The 14,431-nt window shown below is 47.7% G+C and overlaps 1 protein-coding gene across 6 annotated transcripts in view; it reads right to left on the reverse strand.

Moving 5' to 3' along the window:
- The window catches only part of ST3GAL6 (ST3 beta-galactoside alpha-2,3-sialyltransferase 6), a 168,946-nt gene that overhangs the window by 5,052 nt on the left and 149,463 nt on the right, over positions 1-14,431 (reverse strand). For all 6 annotated transcript variants that reach the window (XM_073668151.1, XM_073668141.1, XM_073668152.1 and 3 more), the window contains one exon: positions 3,834-3,971. In XM_073668151.1, coding sequence (XP_073524252.1) covers positions 3,834-3,971 — 138 coding nt within the window. The remainder of the gene's footprint in view (positions 1-3,833; positions 3,972-14,431) is intronic.

The following is a 14,431-nucleotide window of genomic DNA, read 5'->3' on the forward strand; positions in this document are numbered from 1 at the left end:
CAGGTACATTAGATAACTGCTGTATGCCAACAGTTAAAGAGGTTATCTGGGACTTTATTATTTATTTTTTGCAATGAGGCCAAGAACTTTCCAAGAGGAAGTTGTTAATTAACTTGCCTGTTCTGCCTTGTGATATCTCTGCCGGCTCAGAGCAGCGATACTCTGGCTTCATTTGACCTCATATCAACAGAGAAGCTCTTCTTCTTCTGGGATGCTCTGCTGACAAAACATCACTACTGACATCATGCTGATTGACACTCGGCTCCCTGCAGTTAGACAGTGGAGAGCTGCCTGTCAATCAGCATGATGTCAGCAGATGCGCCCCACCTGCAGAGCAGAAGAGAAGAGAAAGAGCTGCTCTGTTGACATGAGGTCAAATGAAGCAGAAGAATCACCGACTCCGTGACATCTGTGAGCCGGAACAGATCGTTAGCAAATACCTGCCGGAAAGTTCTTAACTCCATTGCAAGAAAAACCAACCCAAAGTCCCGGATAACCCCTTTAACACCCCTAGGGACCCAAATCTGCATAAAGAAATTAGTTTTTTTTGCATGTCACACCACAGAACCAGTCTCACACATTCTTAAAATAATCAAAGCATTAAGCTGCCTCCCCGGCATGTTTCAGCAGTCAGTAGCCTCCCCAGCATGTTTCAGCAGTCAGTAGCCTCCCCAGCATGTTTCAGCAGTCAGTAGCCTCCCCAGCATGTTTCAGCAGTCAGTAGCCTCCCCAGCATGTTTCAGCAGTCAGTAGCCTCCCCAGCATGTTTCAGCAGTCAGTAGCCTCCCCAGCATGTTTCAGCAGTCAGTAGCCTCCCCAGCATGTTTCAGCAGTCAGTAGCCTCCCCAGCATGTTTCAGCAGTCAGTAGCCTCCCCTGCATGTTTCAGCAGTCAGTAGCCTCCCCTGCATGTTTCAGCAGTCAGTAGCCTCCCCTGCATGTTTCAGCAGTCAGTAGCCTCCCCTGCATGTTTCAGCAGTCAGTAGCCTCCCCTGCATGTTTCAGCAGTCAGTAGCCTCCCCTGCATGTTTCAGCAGTCAGTAGCCTCCCCTGCATGTTTCAGCAGTCAGTAGCCTCCCCTGCATGTTTCAGCAGTCAGTAGCCTCCCCTGCATGTTTCAGCAGTCAGTAGCCTCCCCAGCATGCTTCAGCAGACAGTAGCCTCCCCAGCATGCTTCAGCAGTCAGTAGCCTCCCCTGCATGTTTCAGCAGTCAGTAGCCTCCCCTGCATGTTTCAGCAGTCAGTAGCCTCCCCAGCATGTTTCAGCAGTCAGTAGCCTCCCCAGCATGTTTCAGCAGTCAGTAGCCTCCCCTGCATGTTTCAGCAGTCAGTAGCCTCCCCTGCATGTTTCAGCAGTCAGTAGCCTCCCCTGCATGTTTCAGCAGTCAGTAGCCTCCCCTGCATGCTTCAGCAGTCAGTAGCCTCCCCTGCATGTTTCAGCAGTCAGTAGCCTCCCCAGCATGTTTCAGCAGTCAGTAGCCTCCCCTGCATGTTTCAGCAGTCAGTAGCCTCCCCTGCATGTTTCAGCAGTCAGTAGCCTCCCCTGCATGTTTCAGCAGTCAGTAGCCTCCCCTGCATGTTTCAGCAGTCAGTAGCCTCCCCTGCATGTTTCAGCAGTCAGTAGCCTCATCAGCATGTTTCAGCAGTCAGTAGCCTCCCCTGCATGCTTCAGCAGTCAGTAGCCTCCCCAGCATGTTTCAGCAGTCAGTAGCCTCCCCAGCATGTTTCAGCAGTCAGTAGCCTCCCCTGCATGTTTCAGCAGTCAGTAGCCTCCCCTGCATGTTTCAGCAGTCAGTAGCCTCCCCTGCATGTTTCAGCAGTCAGTAGCCTCCCCTGCATGTTTCAGCAGTCAGTAGCCTCCCCAGCATGTTTCAGCAGTCAGTAGCCTCCCCAGCATGTTTCAGCAGTCAGTAGCCTCCCCAGCATGTTTCAGCAGTCAGTAGCCTCCCCAGCATGTTTCAGCAGTCAGTAGCCTCCCCAGCATGTTTCAGCAGTCAGTAGCCTCCCCAGCATGTTTCAGCAGTCAGTAGCCTCCCCAGCATGTTTCAGCAGTCAGTAGCCTCCCCAGCATGTTTCAGCAGTCAGTAGCCTCCCCAGCATGTTTCAGCAGTCAGCAGCCTCCCCAGCATGTTTCAGCAGTCAGTAGCCTCCCCAGCATGTTTCAGCAGTCAGTAGCCTCCCCAGCATGTTTCAGCAGTCAGTAGCCTCCCCAGCATGTTTCAGCAGTCAGTAGCCTCCCCAGCATGTTTCAGCAGTCAGTAGCCTCCCCAGCATGCTTCAGCAGTCAGTAGCCTCCCCTGCATGTTTCAGCAGTCAGTAGCCTCCCCAGCATGTTTCAGCAGTCAGTAGCCTCCCCAGCATGCTTCAGCAGTCAGTAGCCTCCCCAGCATGTTTCAGCAGTCAGTAGCCTCCCCAGCATGTTTCAGCAGTCAGTAGCCTCCCCAGCATGTTTCAGCAGTCAGTAGCCTCCCCAGCATGTTTCAGCAGTCAGTAGCCTCCCCAGCATGTTTCAGCAGTCAGTAGCCTCCCCTGCATGTTTCAGCAGTCAGTAGCCTCCCCTGCATGTTTCAGCAGTCAGTAGCCTCCCCTGCATGTTTCAGCAGTCAGTAGCCTCCCCAGCATGTTTCAGCAGTCAGTAGCCTCCCCAGCATGTTTCAGCAGTCAGTAGCCTCCCCAGCATGTTTCAGCAGTCAGTAGCCTCCCCAGCATGTTTCAGCAGTCAGTAGCCTCCCCAGCATGTTTCAGCAGTCAGTAGCCTCCCCAGCATGTTTCAGCAGTCAGTAGCCTCCCCAGCATGTTTCAGCAGTCAGTAGCCTCCCCAGCATGTTTCAGCAGTCAGTAGCCTCCCCAGCATGTTTCAGCAGTCAGCAGCCTCCCCAGCATGTTTCAGCAGTCAGCAGCCTCCCCAGCATGTTTCAGCAGTCAGTAGCCTCCCCAGCATGTTTCAGCAGTCAGTAGCCTCCCCAGCATGTTTCAGCAGTCAGTAGCCTCCCCAGCATGTTTCAGCAGTCAGTAGCCTCCCCAGCATGTTTCAGCAGTCAGTAGCCTCCCCAGCATGTTTCAGCAGTCAGTAGCCTCCCCAGCATGTTTCAGCAGTCAGTAGCCTCCCCAGCATGTTTCAGCAGTCAGTAGCCTCCCCAGCATGTTTCAGCAGTCAGTAGCCTCCCCAGCATGTTTCAGCAGTCAGTAGCCTCCCCTGCATGTTTCAGCAGTCAGTAGCCTCCCCAGCATGTTTCACCAGATCAGAGGGATTTAGCCTCAATCCGCCTGATGAAGCTGGCTCCAGTGAAACCTGCTGAGGAGGCTACTGTGTGTGTTTTAGCTTAGACGTTGTGTGTCAACGGTATTATTAAAATAGTAATACAAATTAAACAAAAAAAAAGGCGAACCATAGCACACTGCAGCTCTCCAGAGTGCCGCTCGCTATAGCTATAAAATACACACTGATTATTCTATCTTAATAATACATTTTGATATATCAATAAGATTATTTTTGACTCTCTTTCCAGGGTTTTTAAACACAATGCAAAACTCCATCACATATATAGTTTATATAAGATTTATTTATTTTACTCTCTTACATAGCACTATTAATTCCACAGTCCACAGCGCTTTACATACATTATCATCAAGTAATATTTTTATTACTGGTCCGGATTAAGTGGATTTGCTGTGACTTTGGGCAAATTAGAATAAATAACATAATTAAACAAGGACAAATATTCACCTTCCTCCATGGAACGGACGGCTGATCAGGCCTGGAAAGTCCCAGGACATTAAGGCTGATGAAAGCATTGGGATAAAGAAATAGCAGGTAAGATAAGATGGACTTACTTCTGTTTTAGGAAAGTTTGTTGGAAAATTCAATAGATTTTGGGACACTTGTTTCAGTATGTAAGGGTTAAGGACTCGCATTTGATGGGGTTGGTAGATTAATTTCATGGCAGGTTTTCTCCAAAAACCATAAGTGCTCTGCAATGAGAAAATAATATGTATAAAGTCACAAGTAAATACACAGAATGGTAGTAGGAACAATACGTGTACAAATATATAGTATAGTAAATATTACCCTCCTGACACGTCTGTTTTATCAAAACCTTGTCTTCTGTCATGAATTAGCCTAAGAGAGGAATGTCACATAACTACTCCAGTATTGCCATGTTCACAATGATGCATTTTTGCTGAGTATGTTTAATGCAAATTTATGTAAATTAAAAGCTGCATTTTACAGTACCAGCGAAAGCTATAAGATTTCAGAAAACTCATGCGCACACACGTTGGTGTCATAAGTCCCGCCCATCGGCGCCCGTGTCACATGACTGCATGTAGCCAATGGGTTGGCAATGACAACCCGGGGTCTGCAGGAGACCCCTGCGGTTGTCATTGCTAAGCTGCTATAAGTGCCGACCAGCGCTCGGCGCTCTTAGCAAGTGAGCAATGTAATACAGGCGATCAGACAATTGCATATTCTAGTCATGGAGACTACTGAAACATGTAAAAAGTAAAAAAAAGTTTTTAAAAAGATCCTAGTTACTTACCGGTAACGGGATTTTACAGAGCCCATGACAGCACCACCTGAGAGAGGGTATCCGCCCACCAAGGACAGGAACCTACTGAATAAAAAGGCGGTACCTCTCCTCCGCATCAGTTTTTTGTTTCAGAGCATGAGAGGGCCTCCGAAGACAGGTTAATACATAACCACCACCTCAACATATGTACTAAACACCTTAAAAAAAAGTGCACACCACAGTGATAAAGGGGAGGGAATTAATAGGGTGCTGTCATGGGCTCTGTAAAATCCCGTTACCGGTAAGTAACTAGGATCTTTTCCCCTTCTCCCATGACAGCACCACCTGAGAGATTTATAGAGATTAAATACCAGAGGGAGGGATCACCGCTTGCAACACCCTTCTACCAAAGGACAGATCAGTAGAAGAGGAAAGGTCAAGACGGTAATGTTTGTAAAATGTAGCAGGGGATGACCAAGTTGCCGCCTTACATATAATGTCGATGGGCACATCCGCCTTCTCAGCCCAGGAAGCAGCTACCGCTCTGGTGGAATGGGCCTTCAGGTTCTCAGGAACCGGCAGATTGCTAGAAGAGTAGGCTAAGGTAATAGTATCCCTGACCCATCTAGCTATGGTCCCCCTTGTAACCTTAAGTCCTTTCCTAGCCCCCTGAAAGGATATAAATAAAGCGTCACTCTTTCTCCAGGCTTTTGTCACTTCCAAATACTGGACTAACACCCTCCTAACATCTAAGGTGTGAAGCTTATATTCCTCAGAATCCCTAGGATTAGGATAGAAGGAAGGGAGAGTGATTACTTGAGTCCTATGGAACTTGGAGGCTACCTTTGGAAGATAGGCCGGGTCTGGTCTTAAGATTACTCTATCCATACATACTTGAGTGAATGGATGGTTAATGGATAGTGCGTGTAAGTCACTGACTCTACGAGCTGATGTCAGGGCCACCAATAGCGCAGTATTTAAAGTTAAGATTTTTTCTGAAACCTTCTCTAAGGGCTCGAAGGGAGGTTTGGTTAATGCTTCCAGAACTAAATTAAGGTCCCAAGGAGGCATTCTTGGAACAGGAATAGGTCTGGATCTATGACAGGCTTTAATAAATCTAATGATCCATCTATTTGCTGCCAAGTCATAATTATACAGTGCCCCCAGAGCAGATACCTGTACCTTAAGAGTACTGGTGGCTAGTCCCATGTTTAACCCCTTCTGGAGGAATTCTAGTATGGCCTCAATAGGAACCCTCCCTTTGGCAGACTGACCCGAGGTAGACAAGAACTTAGCCCAGGTTCTACCATAGATTCTAGTTGTTATGGGCTTTCTACTTGCTAGAAGGGTAGTAACAAGATCTGGAGAAAACCCCCTTTGCGTCAATAGCGACCTCTCAAAATCCAAGCCGTCAAATGCAGGCCCGCTCTTTGGGGATGACAGACTGGGCCCTGCCTGAGGAGATCCGGGATGTCCGGAAGAACCCATGGATCTGCTTGGGACATTCTCTTCATCCAAGTGAACCATGGTCTCTTGGGCCAGAACGGGGCGATCAATATAACCCTCGCCCGTTCCTCTCGGATCTTCCTCAGGATAGTAGGGATCAGTACTAAAGGGGGAAAGGCATAAGCTAGAGTGAAATCCCACTGAATCTGCAGCGCGTCCACCGCAAACGCCCCCTCTTTTGGATTCAGGGAGCAAAAGGTTTCGGTCTTCCGATTGTGTCTGTTTGCAAATAGATCTATCTGGGGCTGTCCCCACCGATCCACAATCTGCTGAAAAACGGCTGGATTCAACTCCCACTCTCCTTGTTTCAAGATGTGACGACTCAAGAAATCGGCCTTTATGTTCTCTTCCCCTTTTATATGCAGTGCCGAGAGCGTAACCAGCCGACTCTTGGCAAAACTGAAGATCTGATCCGCTATTAACATCAGAGGGAGAGACCTGGTACCCCCCTGATGGTTGATGTAGGCGACTGTTGATCTGTTGTCTGACATTATCCTGACGTGAGGACCCTGAAGAACAGAACTGAATTCTTTTAGCGCGTTTCTGGCTGCCAACAGCTCTTTCATGTTGGAAGAGAGGCTTGTCTCGCTGTCCGACCAGAGGCCTTGTACAGAACGATCCCTTAGGTGAGCTCCCCAACCTTCCGCACTTGCGTCTGTTGTAATTGTATCCGACACCTGGAAGGTCCAAGGAACCCCCAAAGATAGGTTGACCGGAGATGTCCACCAGTCCAGGGAGTTGATCACAACATCTGGAAGAGATATTTTCCCATTCAGGCGACCTTTGAGCCGCCTGTCCGCTGCCAGAATCTCCTGTTGAAGACACCTGGAATGGTGCTGGGCCCACTGAACCGCCGGAATGCAAGACGTCATTGTACCCAACAGAGACATTGCACTCCTCAGGGTGATGGTCGGATTGCTGACAATCTGAGATGTTAGGGATCTGATCTTCAGTTTCTTTTCCTCTGGCAGAAGACAGGTTTGGTTTTCCGAGTCCAGAATGAGACCCAGGAAAGACTGAACCCTCTTTAGTTCCAGCCTTGACTTCTCCAGATTTAACAGCCAACCTAGGCGTCTTAGACTGGCCATGACGTCCGCCAGGGCTAGAGCACAGAGTTGACTTGATCTGCCCACTACTAAGAAGTCATCCAGATAAGGGATGACTAAAATATCTCTTTCCCTCAAGTGTGCTGTGACCTCCAGAATGATTTTTGTGAAGACTCTCAGCGCCATGGAAATGCCAAAGGGAAGAGCTGCGAACTGAAAATGCCTTACGTGCCTGCCGAATTGTACAGCTACTCTTAGAAACTGTTGATGATCTGGCAAAATCGGGACGTGGTAGTAGGCGTCCTTCAGATCGAGGACGCACATAAAACAGTCCGGAAATAACATCTTTATGGCTGATTTTATTGTTTCCATCTTGAAAGGCCTGTAGATTAAATGGTCGTTCAGTCTTTTTAAGTTCGCAATGGTCCTGAAGGAGCCGTCCGGCTTCTTTATTAGGAAGAGGGTCGAATAGAATCCTCTTCCTTGCTCGGGTACAGGTGTTTCCACCAGAACTCCTTTCCTGAGCAGAGAGAGAACTTCCTGCTGTAAGGCTATCTGTTCCACTAAACCTCTGGGGGCTGATATTTTGACAGTGTTCTTGGGCCTGCTCTTGAACTCTAGTGTGAGCCCCCTCCTGATTATCCCTAGGATCCAAGAATTGGATGAAATTTTCTTCCAGGCAGGCAGGAAGTGGGACAATCTTCCTCCCACCTGGGGGGAACTGTCACTTAGGGGCTTTCTTATTCTCGGAGGAGGGACCCCCAAACATGAAGCCTCTGCTATACGTCTTTCGGTCTTTCCAGCTACCTTGGTCTCTGGGAGCTTTACTGCGGCTGTATTTTCACTTCCGAAAGGAACTGTTAAATCGGGAACCAGACACCGTGGGAAATCCATGTTTTTTGTCTGCGGCTTTATCTAGGATGTCATCTAGACCTTTGCCGAACAAGAAGTCCCCTTCACAAGTGATTGAGCACAGTTTAGACTTTGACTGCACATCTCCTGGCCAGCTCTTGAGCCATAGCGCCCTACGGGCTGCATTAGAGAGGTTTGCAGACCGGGCAGCCAGCCTAACTGAATCTGCCGATGCATCTGCCAGGAATGCAGCCGCTCCCTGCACAAGAGGAAGGTCTGATAGAATTTTCTCCCTAGACACATTCCCCCTGATCTGGTCTTCCAATTGTTGAAGCCAGATCATCATAGATCTAGCAGTGCAGGTCGCTGCTACTGCCGGTTTAAGGGCCCCTGCTGACGACTCCCAGGTTTGCTTAAGGAAGGACTCCGCTTTTTTATCCAGCGGGTCTTTTAAGGCTCCTAAATCCTCAAAGGGCAGAGTGGATTTTTTTGAAGATTTTGAAATGGCCACGTCAATCTTAGGGGTTTTGTCCCATTTAGCCGCATCCTCATCCTCAAAGGGGTACCTCCGCTTGGAGGATGACGGCAGCTGACCCTTCCTCTCCGGTTTCTTCCATTCCCTTTCTATCAGAGATTTAATCCTGTCATTGACCGGGAATGAGCGTCTCCTCCTTTGGTCTAAGCCCCCGAACATAACATCCTGGACTGTTCTGGGCACTTTGGTATCGGTAATACCCATAGTCCCTCTGACGGCTTTAACTAGTCTCTCAGTATTATCAACCGAAAAACAAGGTCTGCCCCCCCCATTATCATCCGAAGACTCCGATGACGATGAGGAGTGATTAGAGGAGGAAGGCAGTTCTCTCGTAAAACGGGACTCCACTGATTCCTCTGATTCTGAAGAAACTAGTTTTCGCTTCTTCTTTTTGAGTGAGGTTAAGCCTCTTAAAGACTCTCTGACCTCTGTCTGGATTAGATCCTTTAATTCTAAAGAAAACCTGGGGGACTCCTCTGCAATGGTTTTCTGAATACAGTCTGAGCATAGGTTTTTGGCATAGGAGGTGGGAAGACCGATTTTGCATAAAGCACACTCCCTGTTTTTATTTTTAGCACTACACTTCTTCGCCTCCTGCCCCAAGAATTAAAAGGAGAAGAAGGAGGAAAAGAGAGAGAGAGAGAGAAGAGCACATTATTCAAGGTGAGACTTTCACGAAGATCACTCACCACACTGCCGTTCAAACTAGGGTACCGGAGGCGGTGGTTGCCGTTCACATGAGGGCTCCCATCTGGCGGAGGTGGACTGACGAAGTCTTTTCTGACCAGTCTTGCCGGAACTCGTACGCCCCTCACTGCTGTGACTTTGTCGATGGGAAGATTCCCGTTCCATTTGTTTGAGCTGCTTGCGCTGCTTTGATGGCTGTGGCTGCTGCTGTACTTCCTGTGGCGGTGACAGCTGCTGCCCAGGTGACTGCGGTTCCTCATTCATCATGGTGGGGATGCAGACACCGCCATCCTGATTGCTCCCCATCCTTAAAAGCAGTAGGGCTCCACCTCCTTTAGGCTCCTCCCCTTCCGGCAGCGTGCTCATCTCTCTTTTTCCTTTCTTTTTTTTTTTTTTTTTTTTTTATTTTAGCCAGCTGGCGCGCTACCCGCAGATCCACCTGCCTCTGCGCGTGCGCAGCCCAGCGGCACCCGGCGCGCTTGCAGCGGGATGACAGCTTCCCACCCGCGCATGCGCAGACCCGGTTTCCGGCGCACTCCGTGATAGGGCGCGTCAGCACCCCGCGCGTGCGCAGCCCGGACTTCCGGCGCGCTCCGTCACAGGGTGCGACGCGACCTCCACGTGCGCAGCCCGGAAGACCTGCCGGCCGGCGCGCTCTGTTCATCTTTGCGAGGCGCAGACCCGGCCGCAGGCCCCGGCGCACGCGGGGAGGCATCCGAAGGAAAACAGCACCTCCTCCCCACACGCAGACCCGGGCAGCAGCCAGACGGGCTGGGAACAGGGACCATCTGCTGCTTCCACGGCCTCCAGGCCGCACCGTCCATAATCCAGGTACGTGAGGTACCACCTTGTGAGGCTCCCATCAGGGACAGGAACCAAAACTGATGCGGAGGAGAGGTACCGCCTTTTTATTCAGTAGGTTCCTGTCCTTGGTGGGCGGATACCCTCTCTCAGGTGGTGCTGTCATGGGAGAAGGGGAAAATATAAAGAAATTTTGAAAAAATATATAAAGTTCAAATCACCCCCATTTCATCCCATTCAAAATAAAACAATGAAAAAAAAAAATCACATATACACATATTTGGTTGAGTTCAGAATCGCCCAATCAATCAATATAAAAAAAGAATTATCCGATCCGTAAACGGCGTAATGAAAAAAAAAATCTAAACATCAGAATTACATTTTTTTGGTCGCCGCAACATTACAATAAAATGCAATAACAGACGATCAAAAGATTGTATCTACCCCAAAAAGGTATCAATAAAAAAGTCTGCTCAGTGCGCAAAGAATAAGCCCTCACTCGGCCCCAGATCCCAAAAAATTGAGACGCTACGGGTCTGACGACTTTTTTAAAAAAAAAAAAAAAAAAAACTTTGGATTTTTTTTCACCACCTAAATAAAAAAGAACCTATACATGTTTGGTATCTAAGAACTTGTAATGACCTGGAGAATCATAATGTGATGGCAGGAGATGCGGCTCAGCTCTCCTCCGTGCCACCTGCTAAAGGGAAATGAATATTCCTTCTTCTCCACGCCCATGGGCGTGGAGAAGAGGGAATATTCATTTCCTTTTAGCAGCGGGCACAGAGGAGAGCTGAGCCGCAGCTCCTGCTAACCGTGCCCATTACTAAAGAGACTGCATATTCCCTCCTCTCCACGCCTATAGTGCCGGCAGCAGCTCACATCAGCGTCTGAGCGCGCGTGCTGCGCCTCAGATGCCGGCATGAGCAGCTGCAGACAGGACACAGCCCTGGAGCAGAGGTGAGGAAGGAAGGTGAGTATAAGTGTTTATTTTTTTTTTACTGTGCTTTGATGGGGCCACACATACCAGGATTGGGGGATGAGGAGGCCACACATACCAGGATTAGGGGATGAGAAGGTCATGCATAGCAGGATTGGGGATGAGGGGGCAATACTTACCAGGATGGGGAAATTTACCAGTAGCTGCTGCATTTTCCACCCTAGGCTTATACTCGAGTCAATAAGTTTTCACAGTTTTTTGTGGTAAAATTAGAGGCCTCGGCTTATACTCGAGTATATACGGTACTCTTTAATGACTTAGGATGTGATACAGGATATTAATTGACTACAATTGTGTTTATTCTTCAGTACAGGCAGATGGATAATGCAGGAAACAAACATGACTTGTTGAAACATGAAGTTTTATATTTATATATGCAAAACACTCACGTTCTGCATATATACATACACAGGGTGTTCACATTAGGGAAGTAAACAAAGTAAAGTCAAGTCAGCTAACAAAATAAAAGTTAAAAACAAACAAAAGAAAAAAACATACTTCTAAGACAGAAGAGACTATGCAGAAATTCCCAGTTGCACTACAAGCAGAAATTTCCCATAGTGCGCTCCAAAAGCAACAAATATGAATATCCCTGCAATGAAGCAACAGCACAAAACAAAAAAAAAGTGTCAGAATCATGGGAACGCAAAGATTTTACAAGGTAATTAACTCAATGTTTTTGAGCAAGTGACAGGTCCTCTTTAAATTGTATTCAATGTACTGGGGACAAAATTCACTCAAAATTCACTTTTAGCTGGAATAGAGACCAACAATAAAATGCATCTTTCACACTGTACCGGATATATCTCAGGCAAACCACTGATTTAAATGACAACCATGTAATATTTAATTTCCCCTATGGAGGCACTGCAGGGAAGCTGAACATTTTCGGCCATATTCTTCAGGAGTACATACGACTTATGAGGGGTGCAGCAGAGGGACACTGACTAGCTCATCATTGTGGGACCCTTCTACCACAAGGGAATTGACCATATTTCCAGTCCTCAATATTAAAAAACCCATACTTTTTTTTTTTAAGCTAAAGTTGCTGTGTGAGGCCTAGATTTTTAGAATAATGACTTCCATGTAATGTTATGCACCAAATTGAAGTATAAATAGGTTTATTTACCTAAAGAATTTACCCAAGATCAAGGGTTTCCTTCACCATGGAATCTTGTGCAATTGTCTGACAATAAAGAGGTGGTTGTCCACTACTTTGACAATGTCTGATAGGTGGGGGTACGACACTCGGCACCCCCCGCCGATCAGTTGTTCTCGGGGCTGGCGGCCGGAAGTGCTCAGTTACGGAGCTGCTCCGTCCACGGATAGTGGCCGTGGCCAAGTACTGCACATCCGCCCCCTATTCAAATCAATAAGGAGTGGATGTGGGATGTGCAGTACCCGGTCGCAGCCACTATCAGTAGACAGAGCAGCTCCGTAACTGAGCTCTTCCGGCCGCTGCCAGCACAGAAAGAGGGGTGCTGGTTGTTGAACCCAGATGATCAGATATTGATGACCTCTTTAACTTTTCTTTTTTTAATAAGGCATGATCTGTTATAACAAAGAGGCATATGCAACCTCTTTCCACCCCCATGAATCCAGTGCAGGCCGTTCCGGTATCAGTGACTGTGCCATCTGGATGTCAAAGCACTTCTGAAGCCAGTTTGCTGCAGTGATCATGTAATTCTCTGCGTCAGCACGTGATTGGAGAAACCTCTGATGCTGCGCTCGCTGTACTAATGACCTGACCGCTGCAACCAATCCTGGGCATGAGCGGTCCTGTGACATCTGGACATCGCTTTTGGAGCAGCCAGCATTGAAGCCATGTGGGTGACAGGAGGACAGTATGCCTCATTTTGTTATTTATAGCCAAGTTCTTAAAAAACAAAACAAAAATGTTTTTAGCGCCAGACACCAAGGCCTAGAAAGAACTGCAACTTCTGTAGTTAAAGAAGACCTGTCACCAGGTCAAAAGATTCCAGTTTTTCCTCTTATTTTATTCCCACTGCTCTCTTGATCAGAGTTTTTTTAATGACCCTGATGTGATTCCAGAGATATGAGCCTTTTATTTAGTTTAGTTATGGTGTTTACCAAGCGGGCGTGGCTCATGATTTCTTTGTAGGCATGTCTTCAGGCTGCTCTGCATAATTACCCTGTGAGCCACACCTCCTTGGAAAAACACAAAACTTAGCACTAAATAAAAAAAGGCCCATATCTCAAACTGTATTACAAAATTATAAAAAAAAAACAAATATGGCATAATCAGGAGAGCAGCAAGAATAATAAAAAAAAAAAAAAAAAGCAAAACTGCTCACTTTTATTAGTTTTAATAGGTTTTCCATAATAGTAAAAAGGTATAACATAATAACGAAATAAACAAAAAGGGAAGAGAAAGGGCAGGGGAAGGAAAAGGAACAAAGTGCAAAGAAAGGTAAGGAGGGAAAGGAGTCAATTGTCATTTACAATGCTCACTTTTGACCTGGTGACAGGTAACTTATGTAAGGAACGTGATTAGTTGCTCTGTTTGCCTGTCCTTCACATTAATCTATACAGAAACTATTCATGACAAGAAAGAGAGAAAAGATCACGAGTTGTGACAGTTTTATCATAACTGTATTCAAAAGCAATAACAAAACCATAAAGGCATTACATAGGTACAGTGACCATGTACGCGAATGCAGGACATAACACACTACACAAATAAAAGTGAACATTCATCAGTAAATACCAAAAAAATGTATTGACAAGTGCTATGTTGTTGTAATATGCCCATAAGTAATCATAGTAACAGATAGGAAGGAGGGAAGGAAGGAGGGAAGGAAGGAGGGAAGGAAGGAGGGAAGGAAGGAGGGAAGGAAGGAGGGAAGGAAGGAGGGAAGGAAGGAAGGAGGGAAGGAAGGAGGCAAGGAAGGAAGGAAGGAAGGAGGGAGGGAAGGAAGGAAGGAAGGAGGGAAGGAAGGAAGGAAGGAAGGAGGGAAGGAAGGAGGGAAGGAAGGAAGGAGGGAAGGAAGGAAGGAAGGAAGGAAGGAGGGAAGGAGGGAAGGAGGGAAGGAAGGAAGGAAGGAGGGAAGGAGGGAAGGAAGGAGGGAAGGAAGGAAGGAGGGAAGGAAGGAAGGAAGGAGGGAAGGAAGGAAGGAGGGAAGGAAGGAAGGAAGGAGGGAAGGAAGGAGGGAAGGAAGGAAGGAAGGAGGGAAGGAAGGAAGGAAGGAGGGAAGGAAGGAAGGAAGGAGGGAAGGAAGGAGGGAAGGAAGGAAGGAGGGAAGGAAGGAAGGAAGGAAGGAGGGAAGGAAGGAGGGAAGGAAGGAAGGAGGGAAGGAAGGAAGGAGGGAAGGAAGGAGGGAAGGAAGGAAGGAGGGAAGGAAGGAAGGAAGGAAGGAGGGAAGGAAGGAGGGAAGGAAGGAGGGAGGGAAGGAAGGAGGGAAGGAAGGAGGGAAGGAAGGAGGGAAGGAAGGAGGGAGGGAAGGAAGGAGGGAAGGAAGGAAGGAGGGAAGGAAGGA

This window comes from Phyllobates terribilis, unplaced genomic scaffold, assembly GCF_046119375.1.
Source record: "Phyllobates terribilis strain yellow unplaced genomic scaffold, ASM4611937v1 Scaffold_2__4_contigs__length_985480577, whole genome shotgun sequence".
Taxonomy (NCBI): domain Eukaryota; kingdom Metazoa; phylum Chordata; class Amphibia; order Anura; family Dendrobatidae; genus Phyllobates; species Phyllobates terribilis.